The 26,081-nt window shown below is 47.3% G+C and overlaps 1 protein-coding gene across 5 annotated transcripts in view; it reads left to right on the forward strand.

Moving 5' to 3' along the window:
- Positions 1 to 26,081, forward strand: part of LOC147436718 (flagellar WD repeat-containing protein Pf20-like) — a 133,826-nt gene that overhangs the window by 82,805 nt on the left and 24,940 nt on the right. For all 5 annotated transcript variants that reach the window (XM_086486159.1, XM_086486160.1, XM_086486161.1 and 2 more), the window contains one exon: positions 11,113 to 11,282. In XM_086486159.1, coding sequence (XP_086342285.1) covers positions 11,113 to 11,282 — 170 coding nt within the window. The remainder of the gene's footprint in view (positions 1 to 11,112; positions 11,283 to 26,081) is intronic.

Here is a 26,081-nt window from a genome sequence, read left to right on the forward strand (position 1 = left end):
CCTGTAACAGTGATGCTCCATGATTGTTCATTCCAGCACTCGCATCAACTGTTTTACCTGTGGTATCTGCATTTGGTACGTATGGCTGCGAAAAACCAGCCATACCAAATTGTGTTCCAGGCACTCGAAACTGGCCATAGGCACCCTGAAAACCTGGTTGGACACCCATGTTCGCGTACATAGGGTTACCCATGCCCGTTTGCATTGTCCCGAACAATAACCTGTGGAAGGTCCAGCCATAGCTTGAAACACTGAACCACCTCCAAAATAACCAGGATAAGTATTAGGTAATGGAAGGGTCTGACGCATAGCGTGTTCATTACTCCCTTGACCATTTACAAACGGTTCCTGTCTAGCTAAAGCAAGTTGCTTTGGATCATTGGACACCGCTAGTTGCTCAACCACATGGGCTTTCCCTCGAGCATCATGAGTCCTCTGCGCATTGGAAATCTCCTTTTCCTGCAACGGCTCAGTCGTGCCCTGTGTAGGAGGCTGAAAACCCTGTGTCGGAGCCTGTAAGAACTCCTGCATCCTTGGGTTGTTAGCCAACTGCTGAAACATGTCCATGCAGCAACGCAGTTGAGTTCTTAACAACCTATCCTCTTCTTGAAGAGTTGAAGGAACTTTCTCCGTGCCATGTGAGGAAGATCCCTCTTCAGGTACTTGGTCTCTCTTCTCTGCCATATCGACAAGCTCTGTGTTGCTTTCACCCACAACAATCCACGCTGCACTTTTTGAAGAAAAAGTGACTATCCCGTTGATGGAACCATATAACCGGCCTGTACAACGTAGAGGGCGGTACTATTTCAATTACCTGTTAACTTTACACAGAGCATTGAGAAGGGAAGAGAACACAGTTGCGTCCAGCGACTAGAATGTCACTGCGCACACGAGACCGACACCCTGTAGGCCCCAAAGACTGGCGCCCCTTTCGGTATTTCTTTATTCAAATTAAGGTAGATGATACGACCACTTCGCACAAGCTTTCAGAAAGCTGTCCAAACCTGGCGAGGGCTGAACACGCAGGTTTTCGACCTGATTTTGGCAGCATAACGGCGCAAAAACCCCTGTAGGTCAAAAGCACCTGTCTAGGACGGACTCCCTCGCTATCTGGAAGCTTTCTGGTGAGCTGTCACAAAATTTCAGCGGGCTGTATTTCCCTGTTTTTCACTGTCGGGTGCCCAAAAGCCTGTACACGCATCCCAAGGCTCTCACGAGGCTCCCCCGGTGTTCCCTTGCAGTTTAGGTGCGAAACCCTAAACCTGCAGAAAAACACAGCACGCTGTAATTCTCTGTTTCGGATCGTTTTTAGCGGAGCGAACACGCCTACGCGTGTCCCAAGGGCTCCCGCACGCAATGGGACAGTTCCCCTGTGAATTGGACGAGTTTTCACGTGAGAAAACTCTCCGAACTCGCAATCTTTCGCGATGGAACTGTGCGTACCTGTGCGGGATTAGCAATTAGCTAATCCGGTTCCTATTCAGGAGGCTCTTGCCTTGGCAAACACGCATAAACCCCCATAACTGTACATGTTCATATGAGTAGCCCGTCTAGTGGGGCATTACCATATGTGCCAAAGGGGAGAGAGAGATGCACGAGAGCAAATCATCGCGCTACATGAGACAAAGGAGAAGGCAAGCTTTCCATTAAAGCTGTAGACCTGCACCCACTACTCACACACACACTGTAGGTTACTTATGAGTCAAATCAGCCTCCTCTCTCAAATTGGGCGCCCCCTCTTGCTGATGGAAGTAGAAAACTTTACCAGGAGCCGCCATGTGTCCAGTTTGCTCCTTTTGAGTTAATTCTCTAGTTCCCACTGACTTATAAAGTTATAAGTGACTTTCCGAGTGGCCCAGACTTCATTTGGCGCGCACAGGCTTCCATACTCATCAGAATTCAGTGCTAACTGGCCCGACCAGTCCCAGACTGACCGACCCAGACTTCCGCTGTGAGAAACCTATTCGGCCGCAGCCGTTTCACACTGGCCATGCAATGTCCACTTGCACCTTTTCAAGGGTTCCGAGGAAAACAAGTAAAAATAAAAATAAATAAAAATACCTAGTACTTATTTACGGAAGGCAACAGGAAAAATACACCTCCTGGTGACAGTAACACACTATGATGGGAGTAACGCACTCTGAGTGGCCAGGACATGCCAACCCTGCCTCTGCTGTGTACCCTATCTCTTCAGCTTTGATGCCCAACTTCATAGCTAACTCTGGTGAGATAAAGTTGGCTTTGGCACCTGGATCAAAGAAGATGAGTGCCGTCTGATTCCTAACTTTACCCCATGTCCTGCATAACTCACTGGCATCTGTGCTAGGCCTGTCAACCACCATGTGTGGCACTAAAGCTGCCGTGGGTTTAGGCTTCTTGCCTTTCTGGTCTTCTTTATCCTCTGAGTCAGCTGGTCTTTTCCTTTGTGGACAATTGATAGAAAAGTGACCAGGCTGCTCGCATATAAAGCATTTGTTCTCAGCCATTAGGACCTTCTTTTCCTCGAGCGACTTGCGCACAAAAGGCTTCCTTTTTTGTTTCTTGCCTGTGTTCCAGAAGTCCCGGCTGAATCCTTGTCTTTGGTGGCCTTTTGTGACCCCTGTGACGCATCAGGAGCCGTTTTCACAAAGGGCTTCTTCGCTGAATTTTTCTTTTGCTGCTCTCCTTTGTCACTGCTCGGGAATCCACTGTCCTCTCCTTTCAACAAGGCAAGACCAGTGTTCGCAACTTCCATAAGCTGAGTAAGGGTAGCCACTCTGTTCTTTGTACAGTAATCGCGAAGCCCTTTAGGCAGCCCACAACAGTTCTTCTCTATCTGCTCTGTCAATGGCACAAATCTGTAGGAGGTCCTATTGTACTCCTGCAAGCTCTTGCACGAAGCTGAAGTAAGCTGGTGCCAATCTGTCATGACGTCGGCTTCAAATTCATTTGACAGCCAAGCAGATGCAAACATTTGCTTGAAGTAAACCCAAGTGGCGGGTGCCTGTCCTTGCATTAACAATGTCGTCCACCATGTAAGCGCATTGTCCTTTAAGAAAGTGATAGCTTTCCTGACTTTCGAGGCCTCTGTAAAATTCCCTCCCGCATAAGCTGTATCAAACTGCTGGAGGAAGGTTAGATCCTTTGTCTTATCCTCGAAACCACTGAAGGTATTGAACTTTACCGCTGCACCACCTTCTTTGTAAGCCTTCGGCTTCTCTAGTGCCCCAAGGTTGTCATACGGAATGGTCTGCAACATGGGGCACTGTAGTAGGCATGATCGGCACATCTTGGCCATTCACATTTTCCGTCAGAGGTGCGATATCTGGCTGCTGTCCAGAAAAACAAGCCATGCCAAAATGACACTGTGAAAGTGACACTGTAGCCTGCTACAGAATGCCCGCCACAAGACCGCTCACCGTCTTGGTGAGAGGAATACTGAAAAACTGTGAAAGAAAACTACTAGGTACTGCATCTGTACAATGGTGAGCTCCAAAAGGCTTCAGGAACTTGATGGTCTAATTGATCTTCCGGGGCCACAATTTGAAGGGTTTGGAGGGTTAGCGTTCTTGCACAGGTGTAGAGATTTCAAAGTTTCTTTATATAGTTTTCAAGAAGCTCAGACGAACCTTGCGGGTATTGATTAACAAGTTGTAGCTGGCAAAGCTGCAACAAAGCATCTCATACAGTTGATGAAGGAGGGCATCACTCCCCAACGGTTTCTTCTTCCTCTATTGCAAGACTTTGTGGAGTTGCTGGAGTATAGCGGGGAAGTGCTAGTGACTGCCTCTGAGACAAATGCTCTACTGCTAAAGCTGCATAACTTTTTCCTTACTAACAAGCATAATAACATCAACTCTACAGAGATAACGTCGCAATCCGTAGCTAAGATAAGACTAGCTCTTGCTTGTAATCTTGGAAGAGCTATTCTAAAAAATGACGAAATGTTCCTCTTGTGGATAGGGGGCGAGGGGTGGTAGGGGTACGAGGATCCTTCAATGTAGGAAGACTGTAATATTTTGCAAAGCTCCCACCCTCCTGCTTTGGCAAGTCCGTCAAAGTATACTTGAATGGATTTTCTGAAGCCATTCTTGCAAGGCTCCTAGAAAGACGTTGAAGAGGAGAAATAGAAACAACAGATGCTCTAACTGGCGAGGCGGCAGAAGGGAGCTTGCGGAACGCTGATTCTGTTAATGGAGGGTGGTTGGTGTTGCCAACGCTTTCAATAAGCACAAACCCCCGCTGCTGCACAAGAGGGCGTGCACAAGAGGTTGCTCTACAAGACAAAGGGGTGTGGGTAGGGGGGGCGAGGGCTGGTGAGGGGGGTGCGAGGGGGTGTGAAGGGGAGGGTAGGGGGACGAGGGAGAGAGAGGGGGTGGGTGAGTAGGGGCGAGGGCTGGTGAGGGGGTGTGAAGGGGAGGGTAGGGGCACGAGGGGGAGCGGGGTGGGCGAGGGTGAGGGGGCAGGGGCAAGGGCTGGTGGGGGGGGGGGGAGTGGGCAGGGGGCGAGGGCTAGTGGGGGGGGGGGGGGGGGGGGGGGGGGGGGGGGGGGGGGGGGGGGACAAGGGGGCGAGAGCAGTGGAGGGGGAGGGGCGAGGGGTAGGTAGGGGGGGGGCGAGACCTGGATGGGGGACGAGAGGTGGGTGGGTAGGGGGCGAGGGGTAGGAGGGAATCTAATGTAGTAGATGTCGCCTTCCGTGACACATACACACATTGCCACACCCACTTTCATTCTTGATCACCATAGCCAGACCCTCTCTTCCTAGCTCCCCGTTTGCACGCAGGGTTCTCATCCTTGCGCCATTCCCCTCCTCAAATGACAAAGCCCGATAAGCGTGCCATGTCCTTGAAGCAGAATTTTGTCATGCCGGATTTGCTTAAGACAATAAACCTCAAGTATGTGAAGCTTGGCTATCACTACTTGATCCAGCATGCCATGTACTTGTTTCTGCTTCCCTTGTGTACGGCCGTGGGTGCAGAGATGGGTCGCCTTCGGCATGTCGGTATGAGAGCCATTTGGGATATGCTTCAATACAATCTGGTCAATGTCATGCTCTTCTCCACCACACTTGTCTTTGGCATTACTATCTACTTCATGGCAATGCCATACCCTGTGTATATGGTGGACTTCTCCTGCTATAAGGTGTCCAAAACGGACATGTGCAGTCATGAGGATTTCATGAGATACTCTGCTGCCATTGGTGCCTTCAATGATAAGAGCTTGGAATTTCAGCGTAGGATTTGTGAGCGATCCGGGCTTGGTGAATAGACATACTTGCCGCCTGCTGTAATTAGTGAGCTGCCTACTCCATGTATGGCAGAGGCACGTCTTGAAGCAGAGCGTGTGATGTTCGACGCTGTGGATGATCTCTTTGGCCAAATTGGTGTGAAACCTAAGGATGTGCGCATTCTTATTGTGTGTAGGGGCGAGGGGATAGGGGTAGGTAGGGGTGAGGAGGGAGCTGACAACTATCATGAGCAAGACAGCTATCATGAGCTTGAAATTCATCAAGCAGGACGGGCTCTGTGAAGGGAGTTTGCTAGACACAGAGGAGAGCTTTGTTCTGCAGACACTAATGGGGCTGATGTTTGAGGGGGGGTGAACTCCTATAGAGGAGATTTCTTCCCGCTTCTATGCTTCTTCATAGGCTCACTAAATTCAAAGGCTTCCACCAAGGGCGCATCAGGAGTAGCTTCTGTGACCTTCAACCTTTGAGCTGGCTCTGGTGGCTCATTAGGTTTAGTTACTGTGGAAACGTTGGAAGAGGGTGTACCTTCAGGAAAAGAGTGAATAAAGACTCCATAACAGGGCATAGATTTGGTAGCATCCAACCACTCCAACATATCCTCGTCTGACCCATCAGATGGAGTAGGCTGTTCCAATTCAAGGCTGGTTGCTAGGGACAAAGAACTATGTTATACGACGGGATCCATGCCTCCTAGGCGAATGGGTTGCATCGTGGAGCGAAGAGTATGTATCCACATGACATCATTTCCCCAATCATGAAGTGCTTTAGTGTGTCACAGCCATGGTCTACCGATGAGCAAGGGAAATCTGCCCTCAACCTGGGGAAGACGAACCACAACAAAATCCAAGTTAAAAGTAAAGTCTCGTACCTGCAGAGGCACATTGTTCTCTATGCCCACTGGGTAGACTGTCCGCTGGTCGGCCAATGTAACTGTGAAGGGAGCAAGGCGAGTAGGCTGTAGACCTAGAGCTAACATAGTGAACTCGGGCATCAGGTTGATGCCAGATCCACCATCCACTATCACTCCTGAGAATTGCCGACCCTAGACGGACACTGTCAGGCGAGGGCTTCTATAATCAGTGAGGGGAGCAGCGGGATTGGATAGCATATAGGACTCTGATGGTCGCATTGGGAGGTGCCCGCCACTAGGACCCGCTCCGGGGTAAAGGGATTGAATAACTGCAAGGGTGTCACTTGTGAAACTCGCATCTAGTCGCAACATGTCATAGAGGGACACTTGTTGGAAAGTGTTCTTCAAGGCTATCTCTACTGTAAGCTTTTCTTGCTCTACCAGTGGTTTCTCTGGTACCTTGATCTTCTGTATATCTGAAACTGCTTCCAAGAAAGCTTCATCAATATTGGAGAGCAAAGATTTGGATTCTTTCTTGGCACTGGAGGATGGCTTGTCAACAGCTGAAGTAGGGTATCCACTGTTGTGAGAATGTGTGGGGGAGTTAAACTTGCTGGAATGCTAAGACCAAGAACGGCTCTCTGGGCTCGAATGAGGACACCCGATGGCTCCTCCCCAACTGCAGCTTATTTTGAGGGGTAAACCACACGGGTAGAAGGGGGCGGCTGAGGAACGGTGCTGATTGCTATCAGATTGAGCTTGGGAAAAGTAAACTCATTTTGGCTTTGACTTGGTTTCGAAGCCGTGGATGCACGAATTTTAGGGCAATCCTTACTGTAGTGATCCTTCATTTCAAGGCAATGACGGCATGAAGGGGATCCTTCGGGCAGAGAGCATTTGCTTTGGTAATGACCATATTCCCCGCATCTGTAGCACAAAATGGGCCTATTCAATGGGTGAGGTGGTCCTTGCTCTTGGTGCATGGAGTTGGAGGTGGAGGCATAGAAGCTTTGAGGTGATGAGGGAGCATGGGTATGATAAAATCTCTGAGACGGAAAAGTACTTTGCATACCTTGCATAGGAGGGGCTGTCACTAAAGGTGGCATGTGGTGTGGATGGCCATAGGGAGAAACCATGTTGGATGCAGGTACTGGCCCTTGTTGAAGAGTAAGACCAAGACGTTGCTGTATTTGTCGCAATTCCTTGAGGTAGTAGCAGTCCTTGTCCTCATGTCCAGACTTTTTACAGAAGTGGCAGTAAACCCTAAGGGGGCATTCCTGTGGAGGGTGCCCTGGAGAGCGGCATGAGCTACACCAAACCATAGCCTTAGTCTCCTGCTGAGACTAGAGCTCTTCTAGCTCGTGCTTGATTTGTTCCAATGCCTCATGATGTGGAGGCTTCTCTTGTCTAAGAGAGAAGGACCTCTCCTCTTGAAGAGCTCGCTGTAACTTTAGGGCTTCCAGTTCCCTGCGTAAAGAAGTTAACGGATCAGAAGGATTTGCCGAAAACACTGTGGGGGTCTCTATTTGAGGGGAGTTGGTGAATAGCTTCCTAGCTCCCTCTATCCTAGTAGCAGCCGCAACAAACTCCTCCAGAGTGGTGTCAGGTCGGAGACTCTCTCGAAGTTTTTGCTGGGAAGTTTTGGGAAGAGCCTTCTCCACCCACTTCTTAACCATAAATTCCCCTGGTTGCTCAGGAAGCTTCGCATCTAGAGACTTGGTTTTAGTCATGAGTTCTGCAAAAGTCTCCCCTGGCTGGAGCACCATGTTGGCCAACTCACCCAAAACCTTTTGTTGGAAGTCACCTTGCCTGAATGCTGCACAAAACTGTTGTCGTAAAGTGGCCCACGTTGCAAAGTGGTTCTCTGCAAACTGACTATCACTTGTCTGCTAAGCCATCCAAGGTAGATGGAAAGAGTACCAAATAAGCATCTTCTCTATTAAGACCACGACCTCTATAGAGAGATACAAACCTCCTTGCATGGTTGTCTGCATCTTCTGAGGAGATTCCCTTGAAAGTAGGAAACTTGATGTTTACCTTGGCCAAAACACTGGTCAACGCCTCCATGACCTCTTGCTCAGGAGCGTGTTGCTCAATAGCTTGTTGTAAGAAAATGGGAGAGAGCTTTACTGGGGAAGGTAACCCACTCTTTACGCATCAATGCAATTTTAGCCTCATTGCAACTTGCATAAAGACCAACCAAAATATCCCAAGCGTGTTTTGCAAATGTAGCTGACCAAATGTGAGGATTAATAGTACGCTTCACGGATAATGCAATCAATGCATGAGCCTATGCATCTCTAACATACCAACAAGCTTGTTCAACCGTAGGCAAAACAACTCCGGCAGCAACAACCCTGCCACCAAAACCTGCAACATCCTCAACATCGCCTACAGCTTCAAAACCAGGACGTACATCAATGCCGTGCACAATATTCTAGACGTCCTTTGACACATGTTGCACCATGTAATCCCACATAGGGTTACTGTCCCCATCCAATCTATCCTCGACAACAAACATCTTGAACACATCTATGTTGTTGTCAGCCATAGCGAACGGGTGCACCTGATGTGAAAACTTCCCGAGGAAGATGTAGAACCGGATGGAGGAATGGATGATGCCATTTGTGGAGGTACGGGTGATGAGGTTGGTGGACTTCTACTAAGTATCAAGGACTCAGTAGTGCGTTGTGATGCTCAAATGACCGCCTTGTATGTGTCATGCAGTATCCACAAACCCAACCAAGCTTTGAGCAAGAAGACTTTTAACTGGTGAACACATGTCTAGACTCTACTAGACCAGGGTGAGTGACTAGACCACCTGGCTGGACCAGGGACAAGGAAGGACTAGAGCATGACGAGAGCTGGTTGGACCAAGGCGAGAGAGGACCAGACCTGTAGGGCGAGAGACTAGGTCAGCTAGACTAAGCTGTCTAGGGTGAAACTGGACAGACCAACAGGCTGCACTGTGCAAGGTGAAGTAGGCAAGGCTAGGTAAACCCAGCTAGCTCCTCGATTTGTAACTCAACAGAGACTGAGACATCAATTCAAGTCCCACCGGGCGTGCCAAAAATGAGAGCACCTGTAGCGCGGATAGTGTGTCGTGCTCTCTACAGGGGGTGCTCCTCAATGCAATGTGCGTGACATCTCACTCAAAACAGAATGAAAACACAGGAAACAATAGATAACAACTAATCAACACAGAGACACAACAGCCGACCAGAACATATGGACTCCACTATCTCAAAGAACCGATGCAGACTCTGGCGTGGCAACACACTCAGCTCCAGCCCAGAACTCACGGGTACAATGGGGTGTCGAGGCTTAGATGTGCAGGGATGGTGCAGACGTGCTGTGTATAGACTTGCTACTCTAGACGACGACGCTGGACCATATATGAAGAAGATGATAATGATGACCCAACAGCTACTACTCATATGTCCCACCATAAAGAGCCACCAACGGCTCATAAATGTCAGCCATCTAAGTCTATCTCCAAACTGAGTGGTGGTGCTCAGCTGGCCACGATATCCACTAGACCACCATCCGTATCCCTCCCACGTGTCATTGCCCAGCTCAGAGAGTCCGTTCAGTGTGAACCAGACCAGACCACCTGTACTAACTGTATGTCCTGTGAAAGTGACACTGTAGCCTACTACAGTAGACTTACGAGCGACTGTGTGAATCACCTTTTGTCTCCTCTGACGAAAGGTATCTTTGTCGACTGAGTAAACAAAGGCTTTGTGTTTGAGGCAGCGATTGACTGTGAGCTCGAGAGTGCGGGAGATTGTTGAAGTTTTCTGTGAACACTGATGCTTCTGTTTCACAGCGTCGATTGAAGAGGGAAGGAAGTGAGAGCTCGAGAAGGTGGCACTGTTCTATGCTCGCCAAGATTCGGGTGCAGCTGGGCCTAACGCCTCCCCACAGTGCGGCTCTCGCTCCTAAGGGAGGCCAGCGCGGTGGTAGTTCGGTACTCTTGCTCTGAGAGAGAGAGAGAGAGAGAGAGAGAGAGAGAGAGAGAGAGAGAGAGAGAGAGAGAGTTATCAGCCATGGACCGAAAACAAGACATTACAAAAGGTCTTTCCAAGTGGAGGGATTGTGAGATACATCTCAGCTAAGGACCGAGGGTCCAATGAGGGGTAAAAAGAAAGGGGGAGCTAAGATGAACAAAAACTATGAAAGAGGAGCTGAGGAGGGAGCAGTTTTGGGAGTTCGAAACTCCTGGATAATAGCTTTTCCTCCTCGATAGACTGCCCATTTCCTTGCTTTGCGCGCTTCTTGTATCTTTCGTAGTTCTGCTTTCTTCTGTTTGAGTTGGGCGGACGTAAGGTCTTCTGTAAACCACATTTTAGTGTCCTTGAGAAGCCTTGATTGCTCAAGGAGTTTGATTCGGTTCGCCTTGGTCTTGAAAGTGAGGATTGCATGGTCGGTGCGATGCTTGTGCGTAAGAGAGGTAATTGTTGCTGGATCCCATTGTACCATGGGGAGTGTTGTTTGAATGCGGGCCAGGGACTTGTGAAACTTGAGGTCCCCTTCCCCTTTCCAGTCGCTTGGGAGCCCGCCAATGCGATTATTGAGAGAGAGAGAGAGAGAGAGAGAGAGCGAGAGAGCGAGTACAAAATAAAAATGAATTAAAGTGAAAAACTAAAATCATCATCATCCTCATCAGCATCATCATCAATACCCGAGGATGCCCGGCATTGGGCATTGTCCGAGAAAGTCTTGTATATTTCTATGAAGCATCGTCAATGTCCGCCTCTGTAAATAGTCGTAGTCGGCACCTACCATGTCGTGCTAGAATAGTCCTGATCCTCTGAGCCATGTCATGCTAGAATAGTCCTGATCCTCTGAACCATGTCATGCTAGAATAGTCCTGATCCTCTGAGCCATGTCATACTAGAATAATCCTGATCTAGAGAGAGAGAGAGAGAGAGAGAGAGAGAGAGAGAGAGAGAGAGAGAGAGAGAGAGAGAGAGAGAGAGAGAGAGAGAGAGAGAGAGAGTGTTAGAGTTTTTCATGTTGTAATGTTCTTCAGGGTTCTTTAGTAGCTTCAGTAGATGCAGCTGGCATTGTCAAGTTATGGGACATTCGCAAAATATCGGAATTTTCCACAATTGATACTGGCCCTAGTGCAGCAAATAAGTGTGCATTTGATGAAAGTGGAAATGTACTGGCCATTGCAAGTAGTGACAACACAATCAAATGGTAGGGATCGAGAATCATACAAACATTTTTACATTTTAATTTAGATACACAAGTAAACTATCGTTCATTTTGCTAGAACATGTGCTTTTATTATTTTAAGGGGCACTTGGGCTACAAATTGTCATTTCAAGTCCCAGTTTTTGACTGAAAATGAGAGGGTTACACAATGAGTCCTCTAGAATACTGAAATTCAAAGTACTAGGCTCAAAAATCTAATCAGTCAAAGGGTCTGCTATGATAAGTAAGCGTGTAATCTTTGTTGTGGAAGGGCCATCTTTTTAAATCCCTGTTCCATTTGTGTTATAGAGGGTCAAATACCCTGAGAGGACCTGTGTTTTAGACCACACTGCGTTTTGACATGTGGTCCTCTGAACGCCATGAAAACATTTCACCAACCTCTCTTCCGCTATGACTAGTTGGTCAGACCTCCTCTGCCAAGTGATCATGTGTCCTTATTTTGTGGAGGGAGCATGGCCCTGGGCGGGGATGAGAGATGCATGTATCAAAGGATATAAGATGGTTTTACAGGACACAAAATCAGTCGCGTCTGTAGGGGACTGTACAAAGTAAAGAAAACAGTTACTGGCAAGGCAGTTGATGTGAGAAGTGAGCTATGAACCAATCAGGTGGCAATAGTGCCACTCCAGACTAGGGAATTTAGGAAACTGAAACTGCTCTGCGGTTTAATCATTGTGTTGGTGTATCATACGTACTGCAAAGAGAGTGAATCAGTTCATGTTCTGTCGGGGAGGAAGGCTTTGAACTCAAAAACCTGTAAACAATGGGCCTCCCAAATGTACAGGGCTGTAATATTGGCTACACTAGAGAATATCAAATCCACGGGCTGCTGTGTCTATGTTTGTGCAATGGGTAGGACCATAGTTAATCATCAATGTACCTTGTGAATATCAGGATGATGCCCACATGAAGGTTGAAACCACATCATCCCCCTCAAAAAGGCAATGGGATCTCAGTAGATACGAAAGCATCGATACGGCTCCCTTTGTAATAAATCCATAACAAAGCTTCATTCTGGTCAGCCAGAGGCAAACAGGATCTTAACAATGTGTGCTGCATGGACAACTCCTTAAGCAAAGCTTGAGAGATTCCTGCGGTATACAATGACCAGCTCTTGTAGCCCGAGTGCTAACTTTGATACCCGCATATGCAACCATCCACAAAGTACATCACCCTCCAAGCAACATGGGTCTCCCAAATGTGGAGTCCGCAACTCTGCTAGGAAGGCATGAGATAATCCCACGTAGCCATGCAGGCAGGTGGGTTGGCTAAGCCTGTTGGTGATACATCAAATAGTACATCTACCAATCTGCCGTATATACTCAAAGAAGAGACCAAGGAGTCTGGATATTAATTGTGTCCATTTCAGAGGGAGTGTAGTGTTTTACTCCTTGGGGTTTTTCACACTGAGCTATTGTCTATGGTGTCACAGAAGTCTTGACGACCTTGTTTCTTGTTCTTTGCTCTATCCTCTTGTGCTGTGACCTTTTTTTCTGGTCATAATCTGTCACGAGGACGTGGCGGCTGTTAACTATGTCACGAGGACGTGGCAACTGCTAACTTTAGTTGTTGGTTTCTTTCCAATGGGTTTTGTTTTATTTTTGAGACCCTCTTTTTGAAGTAAGAAACGGTCGGACATTGTATGGCCAATGTGAACAGTAGTTTCACCTGCAGATGGGTAGTGGTAGGCACTGGAATTCGTATAGTAAGAGGATGTCTAGGCTCAGAGCAAGATCATGTAGGTCCCCCCGTCGCACTTAGCAAGTTGGTGGATATTAGGAAGTAAACTCAATAAAGGCATAAAGTCAAGGTGGGACTACCAACAGAAAGTATCCGATAGTTGGGCCACATTGCACTTTTGGATGCGGTCCCAATGACGATAGATGGTCAGGTGACCATTGGGAGCCCAACGGAATCATTTCCTAAAATTTAGGAAACTACTATTTTGGGCCGTGAAATGTGTTCGCGTCATTACCTCCGGTATGACTAGGGGAACATTTTACAACTCTGCCGCGAAGTCAACTGAGCAACCAGTCGGGAGATTTTTAGGCGGCAAACCTGAAACGGGAAAAAGCTTGTAAATGCGCCAAGTGGCTCATTTTTGTGCACCTGCCTCATGCAGAAGAAGTGGCGCTGAATTTTAAGCTGGGAAGAGGCCTCATTTGCATTTTGTCACAGGTTAAGAGCTATGGAGTGCTTTCTTTCCCTCCCATGTACAACGTGGTGCTAGGAGGGATGCCCTGCACGCTACACGCTGCTCTCTCTCTCCTACGTGCAGTTATGTGATGCCCCACAAGAGGGCTCTTCATTTGACTGATGTATAGCTGTGTGGTTTCATGCTTTTGTGGTGATGCAAGAGCCTCCTTGAGCACGAACGGGGGTAGCTAGCTGCTACTCCAAAGCAAGCACCGGTGAGGGTCATAACCTCACCGTACAGGTGCAAATTCAGAGCTGTGTATGCGTAGAAAATTGACTGTTTTTCAGCCATACGGACGCGAGAACCCTTGGGAATCGTGCCCCACTGGCAGAGGACAGCTAGGAGACTGTTTGGGGCTGAAAACAGGGCAAAAACCAGTAAATACAGCGTACTGAATTTACTGTTTTTGGGCAGGAATCAGAGGGTATACTTCCAGTGGAAGTGAGTTCTAGTAGGGGAAGTGGTTTTGCGCAAGTTCCGGGGTTGTTATGCTACCGAAATTTGGTCAAATTAGGTAGTATCTAGAGGGATACAGGTAAAGGATTCCTAGGACTCTGCTTTGTAATTGACCCTCTCAAAGAATAAAGAAATACCTAAAGGGGCGCCAATTTTGGGGCCTAAAGGTTGTTTGTCTGCTCGGAGCATTCTAGCTTCCGAGCCATGTGTGTGCTTAAGTGTTAATTCCCGTCACAAGTTTCCTTTGCACGTTCTCTGTGTGTGTGTCTAAAGTAAAAAATTTCGGGTGAAAGCCAACGCCCACCGCCCTACGGGCCGGTTTCAAGGTTCCATTGCCGGGATATCAATCACTTTTTCCTCAAGAAGTGAGCCTCGGTGTTTTGGGTAAAGACACAGACAGAGTACAAGAACGCGGGATTACAGCATGGCCGACAAAGGGAAGGGCATTATGGAAGAGGGTTCCTCTTCAAAGGACAGGCAAGAGATTCCTATGGTCTTTGAGACTGGCAAGAGTTCACGGCCACGTGAGTCTGTACGTCCTGTCAATGTGAATGCCCCTCCAGTAGTACAAGGCTTTATGACTGGGCAACTTGAGGATGATGCGTTTAGGACTGAGCTAGTTGCCGCGGTGAATGTCTTTTCGCAGCTGGTACAGAATCCAAGGTTTATGGAGTTCTTGCAAGCGCCACCAGTGCAACAGCAAAATAGGCAACCTACGCCGCGTATGGAGCTTGTTGAGGCTCAAGCCCAGGTACTTCATGCGGCTCAGGAGGATAGGAAACACTCGCATATGTTGCGGAGTCAGGGGCTCCAAAACAAGTTCCTCCCGTGCTTGAACAGGTGGCTAGAACGCCTATTCCACAGGTTATGTTAGTTCAGCCCACCACCTTTCAAAGCCCGCATGTTGTCTTGAATGGACAGGGAACTGGATACTAGGCTATGCACCTAGTTTTTCCACCACCCACGGTACATCCTGGGTATTTCGGGGGTGGATCAATGTTCCAAAGTATGGCTGGTTATGCGCCTGGAAGTCAGCCGTACATGCCAGGAACAGTGTTTGGGGGTATGCAAGGCATGATGCCAAACCCCATGTATGGTAGTATCGGCATGTAGCAGGGTTTTTAGAGCAACCATGGCCAGTTTGGGGTGCCAAAGGGTCATTTTGGCATGGCTGGTTTTTCTGGATAGCAGCCAGATCTCGCACCTTTGACGCAAAATGTGAATGGCCAAGATGTGCCGATCATGCCTACTACAATGCCCATGTTGCAGACCATTTCTTATGACAACTTGAGGGCACTGGAGAAGCCAAAAGCTTACAAAGAAGGTGGTGCAGCTGTAAAGTTCAATACCTTCAGTGGCTTCGAGGATAAGACAAAGGCTTTCACTTTCCTTCAGTAGTTTGATACAGCTTATGCAGGAGAGAATTTCACAGAGGCCTCTAAGGTCAGGAAAGCTGTCACTTTCTTAAAAGACAATGCGCTTACATGGTGGATGACATTGTTAATGCAAGGACAGGAACCCGCCACTTGGGTTTACTACAAGCAAATGCTTCCATCTACTTGGCTGTCAAATGAATTTGAAGCCGACGTCATGACAGATTGGCACCAGCTTACTTCAGCTTTGTGCAAGAGCTTGCTGGAGTACAATAGGAGGTTTTGTAAAGCGTTACTCTCAGTGACCTCCTACAGATTTGTGCCATTGACAGAGCAGATAGAGAAGTACTATTGTGGACTGCCTAAAGGGCTTCGCGATTACTGTACAAAGAACAAAGTGGCTACCCTCACTCAGCTTATGGAAGTTGCGAACACTGGTCTTGCCTTGTTGAAAGGAGAGGACAGTGGGTTTCCGAGCAACAACAAAGGAGGGCAGCAAAAGAAAAATTCAGCGAAGAAGCCCTTTGTGAAAACGGCTCTTGATGCGTCATAGGGGTTAGAAAGGTCACCAAAGACAAAGATTCAGCCGAGACTTCTGGAGCGCAGGCAAAGAAACAGAAAAGGAAGCCTTTTGTGCGCAAGTCGCTCGAGGAAAAGAAGGTCCTAATGGGTGAAAACAAATGCTTTATATGCGAGCAACGTGGTCACTTTGCTACCAATTGCCCACAAAGGAAAAGACCAGCTGACTTAGAAGATAAAGAAGACCAGAAAGGCCAGAAGCCTAAACCCAGGACAGGTTTGGTGCCAGACATGGTGGGTGACAGGCCCAGTACAGATGCCAATGAGTTATGCAGGACATGGGGTAAAGTTAGGGATCAGACGGCACTCATCTTCTATGATCCATGTGTCAAAGCTAACTTTCTCCCACCAGAATTAGCTATGAAGCTGGGCATCAAAGCTAAAGAGATGTGGTACACAGCACAAGCAGGGTTGGCATGTCTTGGCCACTCAGAGTGTGTTACTCCCATTATTGGAAAGCTGCGTCTGCATATCCAGTCATATGTGGACACAGAAGAGTTCTACATCATGCCGCTGGAAGGATGTGATGCCTTGTTGGGGATCCCGTGGATGTTCCGAGTGCATGGAGTCTTGGATGCCTACTACAAAAAGATCACTGGACAGCATAGGGGCAAAACACATATCTGGGATGTAAAGCTAAAAGGAGAGTAAGACCCTATTGTATCTGCTTCTGCTATCACTTCTGTAATAAAGCGTCATCTTTCTGTGTACTTGATTTTTGCAAGTGATGTCTCAGATAGCGATCAGTCAAATTTATCTGTGCTAGATAATGAAAGGTAAGCATTTTTCCCTAAGTTTAGTGACTGTTTTTCTGATTCATTACCGTCGCAATTGCCGCCAGAGAGAGACTTGAGGACCATCAGATAGATTTGGTGCCAGGGTGCAGCCCACCAAATAGACCTCCTTACAGGGTTAGTGCGGCGCAATAGAAACAGATTATGGGCCAGGTTAAGGAGTTATCAGAGAAGGGGCTGATTTAGCCTAGTTCTTGACCCTTTTGCTCCCCAGTGCTCCTAGTGGAGAAGAAGGATGGCTCATGGCGCATGTGTATTGATTACCCTGTGTTGAATAAGAATACCATCAAGAATAGGTTCCCTATTCCTAGAATTGATGATATTCTTGACCGTTTAGAGGGTGCTACAATTTTCAGCAAGATAGACCTTAAGAGTGGGTACCATTAGATTCGTATAAGGCCAGAGGATGTGCACAAGACTGCGTTTAGAACGACATTTGGTCTTTATGAGTTTCTAGTGATGCCGTTTGGGCTAACAAATGCTCCTGTCCCGTTCAACAGTACGATGGACCAGATTTTCCGCTCGCATCAAAACAGTTTGTTGGAACGTTCTTCGATGACATCATAGTGTATTCGAAGAATGAAGAGGAGCATAGGCGTCACTTGACCATTGTGTTCGAAGAGCTGCGCAGTCAGAGGTTACTTGAAAAGTGAATTCTTCCGCGAAGAGATCCACTTCTTGGCCACATAGTCTCAAAGGATGGTGTTAAAATGGATCCCGCAAAGGTCGAAGCTATCAAGACATGGGCAGACTTGAAGACTGTGCACGGTGTCAGAAGCTTCTTGGGATTGCGTTCCTACTATAGAAGGTTTATTTGAAATTTTGCAGGGATAGTATCGCCTCTTCACGCTTTGCAAAAGAAAGAGGTCACTTTCAGATGGACCGAAAAAGAGATTTCAGCTTTTAGTCTCTTAAAGGAAAAGTTGACTTCAGATCCAGTAATTGTTTTGCCAGATCTCAGGAAGTCATTTGTGGTCCAGTGTGACGCGTGTGGCAGTAGCATCGGAGCAGTGCTAATGCAAGATGGACGGGTAGTAGCTTATGAAAGCCGAATTTTGCAAGGGCCAGAGAGGACTATGCAAATCTGTGAGAAAGAGCTCTTGGCCGTGATTCATGCGCTTTCTAGTTGGAAGCGCTACCTCCTAGGTGCTGATTTTGTTGTCCAAACAGATCATCAGACCTTGCGATACTTTTTGACACAGTCAAAGTTATCTGAAAAGCATATGCGATGGGCAAACATTCTTTCCATGTTCCACTTCGAGATTATGCATGTGGAAGGCAAGAAGAATGTTGTGGTGGATGCGTTATCAAGGAAGCCACAAATTTCAGTTGTGTCAATTCCTTATCATCATGAGCTAGATGACATGAAGGAGCAGTATACTATTGATGAAGATTTTGCAAGGATTCAACAGTTACAAGAGGGGCAATATCACGACCACTACCTCCTTAGAGATGGTTACCTCCTTAGAGATGGTTTTATGATGATGCATGGCAGACTTTGTGTCACTAGGCCATTGCGACACAAGGTCATGGAAGAGAGTCATGCCCACCGTATGAAGGGCAACGTGGCATTGATGCGATAGTTAGAGTGGTAGAGACATTCTTTTATTGGCCTACCTTGAGGAGAGAGGTGGATGCCTTTGTGCGAGCATGCATAATTTGCCAAAAGGTCAAGTTTGACAGGCAAAAGGCACCAGGGTTTACAACCACTACCGATTCCGGATAAGCCATAGGAAACCATTGCTAAGGACTTTCTCTTCGATTTTCCAAGAACGCCAACAGGGAATGATGGTATATGGACCGTTATGTGCAGGTTCAGCAAGCAGACCCATTTTATCCCTGTCAGGAAGAAGATAAAATCTGATCAGATGGCACGCTTGTTAAGGTACAATGTGTTTAAGTACCATGGTATGCCAGAAGCGATTATCAGTGATCGTGATCCTCGCATGACTAGTTTGTTCTGGAGAGGATTGTTTGAGAGCATGGGCATTACGCTGAAGTTCTCGTCTTCGTTTCATCCACAAACTGATGGACAGTCGGAAGAGGCCAATTCTATTGTCTTAGATCTACTGAAATGCTATGTGTCAGATAATAAGGGCAAGTGGGAACAGTATTTGCCTATGCTTGAGTATACGTACATTAATACGGTGCATTCCTCTACAAAGGACAAGATCTTTGAGGCAGATCGATATGTCGAGAACATGGATGAGATGTATAAGAAAATTAAAGTTGCCTTGGAGAAGACTTAGGCAAAACAAAAAAAGGTTGTTGATCGTCACCGTCATGAATTGTTGTTATCATTTGGTGATTGGGTTCTATTAAGGTTCGAAAAGGCAAGGTTAAAGAAGATGAAGGGCAAGGAACGGTTGTTTCCTAAGCTCAACAAGCATTACTATGGGCCTTTTCAAGTGCTTGACAAGATTAGCGATGTGGCTTACAGGCTGAAATTGCCTGATGCGTGGAAGATTCATAATGCGTTTCACGTGAGTCTTCTGAGACCCTTCGTGGGCGATGTGCCAGAAGATATGCCAGATGAGGATCAGCCAAAAGTTGAAAAACTTGATGAGATCTTGGTACCTGAGCAAGTTTTGGCACATAAGGATAGAAAAGTTAAAGGACAGGTTGGAAGACGCTATTTGGTGAAGTTGAAGAACTATCCGCCTATGGATGCCAAGTGGATGGAAGAGCATGAACTGTCAGAGTCACCAAATGTATTGCAGCTTTACCTTGAAGCCTTTAGATTACAACCTACGTATGCACCAACCCAACGTGTGCAAAGGAGGGGTAATGATAGAGCTAGTACATCAAATGTACATATGAATTCAGTGTAATAGATGGAAATGACCTTTTTTGCGGATACATGCAATGATAAAAGAGTGTTAATACCACAAGATCATCAGTGGCATGTATTTATTGTATGCAATCGAGGACGTTTGTGATTTCAAGAGGGGGGTATGTCACAAGGACGTGGCAGCTGTTAACTATTTCGTGAGGACGTGGCAACTGCTAACTTTAGTTGTTGGTTTCTTTTCAATGGGTTTTGTTTTATTTTTGAGACCCTCTTTTTGAAGTAGGAAACGGTCGGACATTGTATGGCCAATGTGAACTGTAGTTTCACCCGCAGATGGGTAGTGGTCGGCACTGGAATTCGTATAGTAAGAGGATGTCTAGGCTCAGAGCAAGATCATGTAGGTCCCCCCTTGTCGCACTTAGCAAGTTGGTGGATATTAGGAAGTGAACTCAATAAAGGCATAAAGTCAAGGTGGGACTACCAACAGAAAGCATCTGACAGTTGGGCCACATTGCACTTTTGGATGCGGTCCCAATGAGGATAGATGGTCCGGTGACCACTGGGAGCCCAACAGAATCATTTCCTAAAATTTTGGGAACTGCTATTTTGGGCTGTAAAATGTGTTCGCGTCATTACCTACGGTATGACTAGGGGAACATTTTACAACTCTGCCACGAAGTCAACTGAGCAACCAGTCGGGAGCGACAAACCTGAAACGGGAAAAAGCTTGGAAATGCGCCAAGTGGCACATTTCTGTGCACCTGCCTTATGCAGAAGAAGTGGCGCTGAATTTTAAGCTGGGAAGAGGCCTCATTTGCATTTTGTCACAAGTTAAGAGCTATGGAGTGGTTTCTTTTTCTCCCATGTACAGTGTGGTGCTAGGAGTGGTGCCGTGCACGCTACACACTGCTCCCTCTCTCCCTACGTGCAGTTATGTGATGCCCCACAAGAGGGCTTTTCATTTGATTGATGTATAGCTGTGTGGTTTCATGCTTTTGTGCTGAGGCAAGAGCCTCCTTGAGCAGGAACGGGGGTAGCTAGCTGCTACTCCAAAGCAGGCACCGGTAGGGTCATAACCTCACCGTATAGGTGCAAATTCAGCACTGTATATGCGCAGAAAATTTACTGTTTTTCAGGCATACGGACGCCAAAACCCTTGGGAATCGTGCCCCACTAGCAGAGGACAGCTAGGGGACTGTTTGGGGCTGAAAACAGGGCAAAAACCAGTAAATACAGCGTGCTGAATTTACTGTTTTTGGGCAGGAATCAGAGGGTATACTTCCAGTGGAAGTGAGTTCTAGCAGGGGAAGTGGTTTCGCGCAAGTTCTAGGGTTGTTATGCTGCCGAAATTTGGCCAAATCAGGTAGTATCTAGAGGTATATAGGTAAAGGATTCCCAGGACTCTACTTTGTAATTTACCCTCTCAAAGAATAAAGAAATATCAAAAGGGGCGCCAATTTTGGGGCCTACAGGTTGTCAGCGTCTGCTCGGAGCATTCTAGCTTCCGAGCCGTGTGTGTGCTTAAGTGTTAATTCCCGTCACAGGTTTCGTTTGCACTTTCTCTCTGTGTGTGTCTAAAGTAAAAAATTTCGGTTGAAAGTCAACGCCTACCGCCCTACCGGCTGGTTTCACAATCTTTCTTGCCAGCTAGTGTAGATGCAAGTCTTCAATCAACTTGAGAATTCTGAGAATTCCATGGATCACTTCTCTAGTTTCTTGAGTGCGCAAAGCTCTACCCTGCAAAAGGTAGCAACCTTTTCAGAACACTTGAGGCTTGCGAAGAGGCAATCGAGCGTGATGATCACTGATGAACCAGTCACCTGGACTCCAACAATTATGCAATGTCTATTCAGCTACTTATCCAATCGTTGTCTTACCCTTTTGGTTTGTGAGGAAGATTTCTTGCATACTGTAGTGACATTCTTACATCCTCCTCAAGGCGGCCGATGTAATACAAAAAGACATGAAACTTTCCTATGGGCTAGGCAGAGTAGCATGAGTGCATGAGAGAAGACAAGGCTTGCATAGCTTTGGTCTAGATGGATGCAGAAGATGGGGTTGCATATTTTCCCTCAAACAGGAGTATATGAGATGTTGGGGAGGAAGGGAATCTAAATGCATGATCTTCATGAGCAAGAGGGATGCGTTGGTTCGGCAAGGTGTGCATCCAGCATTATAGAGGTTCGTGGCTAGACTATGCTCAACAAGAAGTATTTGCATTCATAGAGTTCGATACATGCACAAAGTATGACATAGAACCTTTCTTAGAAATGGGAAATTCTATTCTTAGCATTGGAGTCGTGCACAAAATCATGAGTGTAATAGTGGTTCTAAGATGATTATCAGCATCAAATTGGCCTAAACGAGGAAGGTACTCTAGGTGTTTGCTACATATAGATATTATACGCAACAGTAAGTGCTTCCAGCCCTTACTGAGAAGATCGTAGTAGATGGGATTTTATCACTATGAGAAGGCCGTGTTTGGCACGTGGAAGCGTGCATACATATGATGCGGGATAATGAGGATAAGACTATGGTTGATGCATTTATACAATTTTGTGTAAATGACATGTATTTACATGTAATAGAAGGAGGAGTATATTTGACTGCAATACCAATTGGTATTGCAACCTGCATACCACACCAGTGTTGGGGATAATGGGTTTGCGAGGTGAGCCGGGTCAGCACCGGGGCTGCTCGCTGTGGGAATAATAAGAGAGACAAGATGCACGACACAAAGCAAAAGACTCCGATGACGCCTTAAATGCTTAAAATTAAAAACTTGAATGCTATAAGCTGCTAATGATTAGCCAAAGTGAAATTCGATTACAAGTGTTTGCAGTTAACGGCGCTGATAAAGTAAGAGAGTTTAATGCTCCCAAATTCGACCAAGACTGCAGATCTCTCTCTTATGCTTGCCAATACAGCTTATTGAAGTTAATTAGGAAGGAGGTTTATGGAAAAAATTCCTTGCCTGATGCCATTGTAGCATTAATGCCTTGCCGATTCTCTTCCAATTTCCAAAGCCGAGAGCGAGCTCCCGTTCCTTCCTCTTCCTTCACTTGTTGATTCTCCCTCGAGTCCCAAAGCTAGAGAGAGAGAGAGATTAGAGTCGAGCTCCTTTCATGCCCTCTGGGAAGGTCCCATAGACGATTATGAAGGATACTGATTTGGTAAGCGCCTCAACCACTAGTGGGGGGGTAGGTAGCTCTGCTCGAATGATGTCATGTGGTTTGAGGCCTTGGCTCTAATGAGCCGCGATATCATAGAGACCAAAGGCCTCTCCATCCATCAGTGCGATCCTTGCGGTCCAACCTCCCATGATGATTCAATGAAGGCCCCCGTATCTGAACTCCATAGAGCAATGTTGAAGCTACCAAAGTGTCAAAAAGTTAGAGCTTCGTCGGAGGCTCGTGGAACTGAATGTGTGAACACATCCTCTCCAATCCCCCCAATGCTGCATAAGCTTTGGTCAATCTAGTCTCTGCTGCTCTCCTCAATGAAAATACTGGCCCACTAAAGACCACCCCAAGATAGATAGGCGTAAGCATCTGTATACTCCACTGTCTCCTCGCCATATGTAAATGTAGGTGCTGATCTCGTGATCCACTGTGGGGTGGTGTTGAACACCATAACCTTGGTTTTGCCAAGGCTAACAGAAAAACCGCTGTCATGTGCAAATCTATGTAAAGCATCCAGTTGACACTGCATCCCCTCTGGTGAGTCAGAGATCAACACAATATCATCAGCATATAACACGAGTGGAATCCATGTCCCTGCCAATTGTGCACCTCTATCACCATCTCTGTCAATATAGTCAGAAACCTCATCCACATACATACCAAATAAGGTAGGAGAGAGTGGGCAGCACTGCTTCATCTCGATAGTAGAGTGAACTAAAGCAGATAACCCATTTGGAGTGCGTACATGCCCCCTATTGATCTGTATAATGCCATGATCCCCCAAATAAGCTCTGTGGGTACTCCAATCTCCTGCAGTCTGCGTATCAGTCTAGCTCTGGGCACTGTATCAAATGCTTTGCGGAAGCCCACAAAGCTGCAATAGATCCGTCTCCCATGTGTTTTGTCCTCTTCAATAATAGCCCTGATTGTCAGAATGTGATCAAGAGTAGAGAAACCTCTCGTGAATCTTGCCTATCCAGCTGCACATAACCAGGCTGATTGTGGTCGATCCCATGGAGAAAACAGATGAGGAAATTAAGGAGAAGTCAGCCTCTAGGAAACAAAAATTAGAAGAGCCAGTTCTTGATGAGATGATCAAAGGTATACACGAATTAAATCTAAATTTGAAAGCAATTAAGCTTGAAGAGGTGAGCACCAAGGGTTCCACTACATAGCCCATGCAATAGCCTCCACGCAAGGATTGGGATGACCACTGCATATGGTGTGATAGTAAAGATCATGATCGCAAAGACTGGGAATTATCGTACTATCATAATTGGACACACATTGGCACGGTTGTATGCATCCATTCTTGAGCAGCAACTGAGTAGATGGGTAGAGAGGGAGGATCCACCCTCAGGCAAAAATTTCCTGCAAAAATTTCAGAGATGCCTCTAGAGAGAGATTAAAGTCGAGCTCCTTTCATGCGCAAGCTACTCCTCTGCTTGTTCCTCCGCCCGAGCTTGACTTGCCCTTTTGCTTCTTCCTTGCTCTTGTAATTAGCTCCTCCCCAAGCTCTGGCTCGCGAGCTTCCCGGAAGGTGAGCTTCGGATCTCCCTTCTTCTTAGCTTCGTTGCCCTTCCTTCCCTCTCACACTTCGTTAACCTCTTTCTCTTTCCCCGTTTTGGCCTTAATGCCACCCTTGAGCATGCTGAGAGAGAGAGAGAGAGAAAAGAAAGAAAGAAAGAAAGAAAGATTTTTAACGTCTATGTCAGGCCGAAATCGGCCTATGAGACAAATCAAATGTACATTGTGTGTATGTCATCCGTCTATCGGAAAGACAAATGAATCAAAATTGATACAAAACTGAGCTGAAAGTAGGTAGTGGAGTATCTGAGGAGGGATGGAGCTCTATCTCTAGGGGTATATGCATGTCTGTATGCTCAAGGTAGTACAATCATGAGAATGCATCAAGCTATCTAGCTCCATCCTGTACTAATGGGGGGGTGTAAGATGTGGTACATGGGTGGGTCTGGTGCCAAGGCTACCCGGATGAAAGCTGTCGGGTCAGCCCTCATCTGAGCCACTCGCTCCTCAGTGGCACGGCGCTCCCGGGCTCGGATCTCCTCGATCTGTCGGTGGTGGGAGCTCGCGCCCCTGTAGCCTGTGACTCGTGGTCGTCGTCTAGCTCGGTTCACCTCCGCCTGTGGGAGTGTCACTCCCCTCTGAGTGTCTGGTGAGGGGGGGGCGGAAATCCTCTGAAAGAAGTCTGTGAGTTGCGACTGTCTCCCCTCTGTCTGTGTAGCTGTGTGTGGCTGTAGTAGTGTGTCCCGATGGCTCTGTATCTCTAGTAAGAAACGTCCGAGCTGTCTCTGATCTCGAGATTCCATGATCTCTCGGAGAGTGGGCTGTCCTCTAAATAGGGCCTCATACCTGCCTCTGATCTCAGTGTATGCTCTGCATCTACATACAAAGTGCTCCTCACTCTCCACCTCCTCTGTGCAGGCTCTGCAGATTCGCTCCCCCCTCGGAACACCAGTATGTCTCCCGATCTCAATCTCTAACCTGTGTGAAGCCACTCTCAGCTGACCAATCGCCACCCGTGAGCTATGTGGCATATATGTGTCCATGTAGCGTGGTCTCTGTATGAACCCCCCAGACAATATGGTGAGAAACTGGTCTCTGTAATCTGACATCCTCGTCCCCAAGCTAGGTGCCTCCCAGACTCTCCTAGTGTATAGCTGCCACAGATCCTGTCTCAATACCAAGTTCCTCTCACTGCGAGAGAGGTGAACATATGGTGAGTGGGGGTCGTACTGGAATGGTGGTAGGCTCTCCATGTCAAGACCGTGTCCCTCAAACCATGCTCTGACCTGTGAGTACCATGCTCTCTCATGTCCACTCTCTGATAGCTGTATAGCTGCCTCAAATGCTCTACGGGTAAGTCTGTCAGGAGGTAGCTCTCTCATCCTCTGGATGAAGCAAACTGTCTGGAATAGTGCCTCTACAACCATTGGTGGTGTGGCGAGCTCGGCTCTAATAATGTCGTGTGGCACTGTCTTCTTGCTGCGGAGCAAGCGTGAGATCATATATACCTGTGGTCTCTCAAGTTGTGTCCACTGGTCAGCTGTCAATCCTGGTGCCCATACTGCCGCCGAGTACATCAAGGCCGGGGTGACTAAGGTGTCGAAAAGCCACCCCTTCGTGCGGGGCTCCTGAAAGTGTGCCTGGTGGCACCTCCGCTCTAGCATGGCCAGAGCTGCATATCCTCGGGTGAGCCTGTCAACAGCAGCCTGCCTCATAGTGAAGGGTCCTGGTAGGCTGGTGAATGTGATGCCAAGGTAGACATAGGAGGTGACTACATCAACCTGTCCTCCTGCTGCTGTGAAGGTGGCGGCGCTCCTCACTGCACTGGATGTGTGAAAGATCATAACCTTGGTTTTGCCAAGGTTCACAGTCAACCCCCTGT

Source organism: Adiantum capillus-veneris, chromosome 17 (assembly GCF_014529385.1).
Source record: "Adiantum capillus-veneris isolate H3 chromosome 17, ASM1452938v2, whole genome shotgun sequence".
Lineage (NCBI taxonomy): Eukaryota > Viridiplantae > Streptophyta > Polypodiopsida > Polypodiales > Pteridaceae > Adiantum > Adiantum capillus-veneris.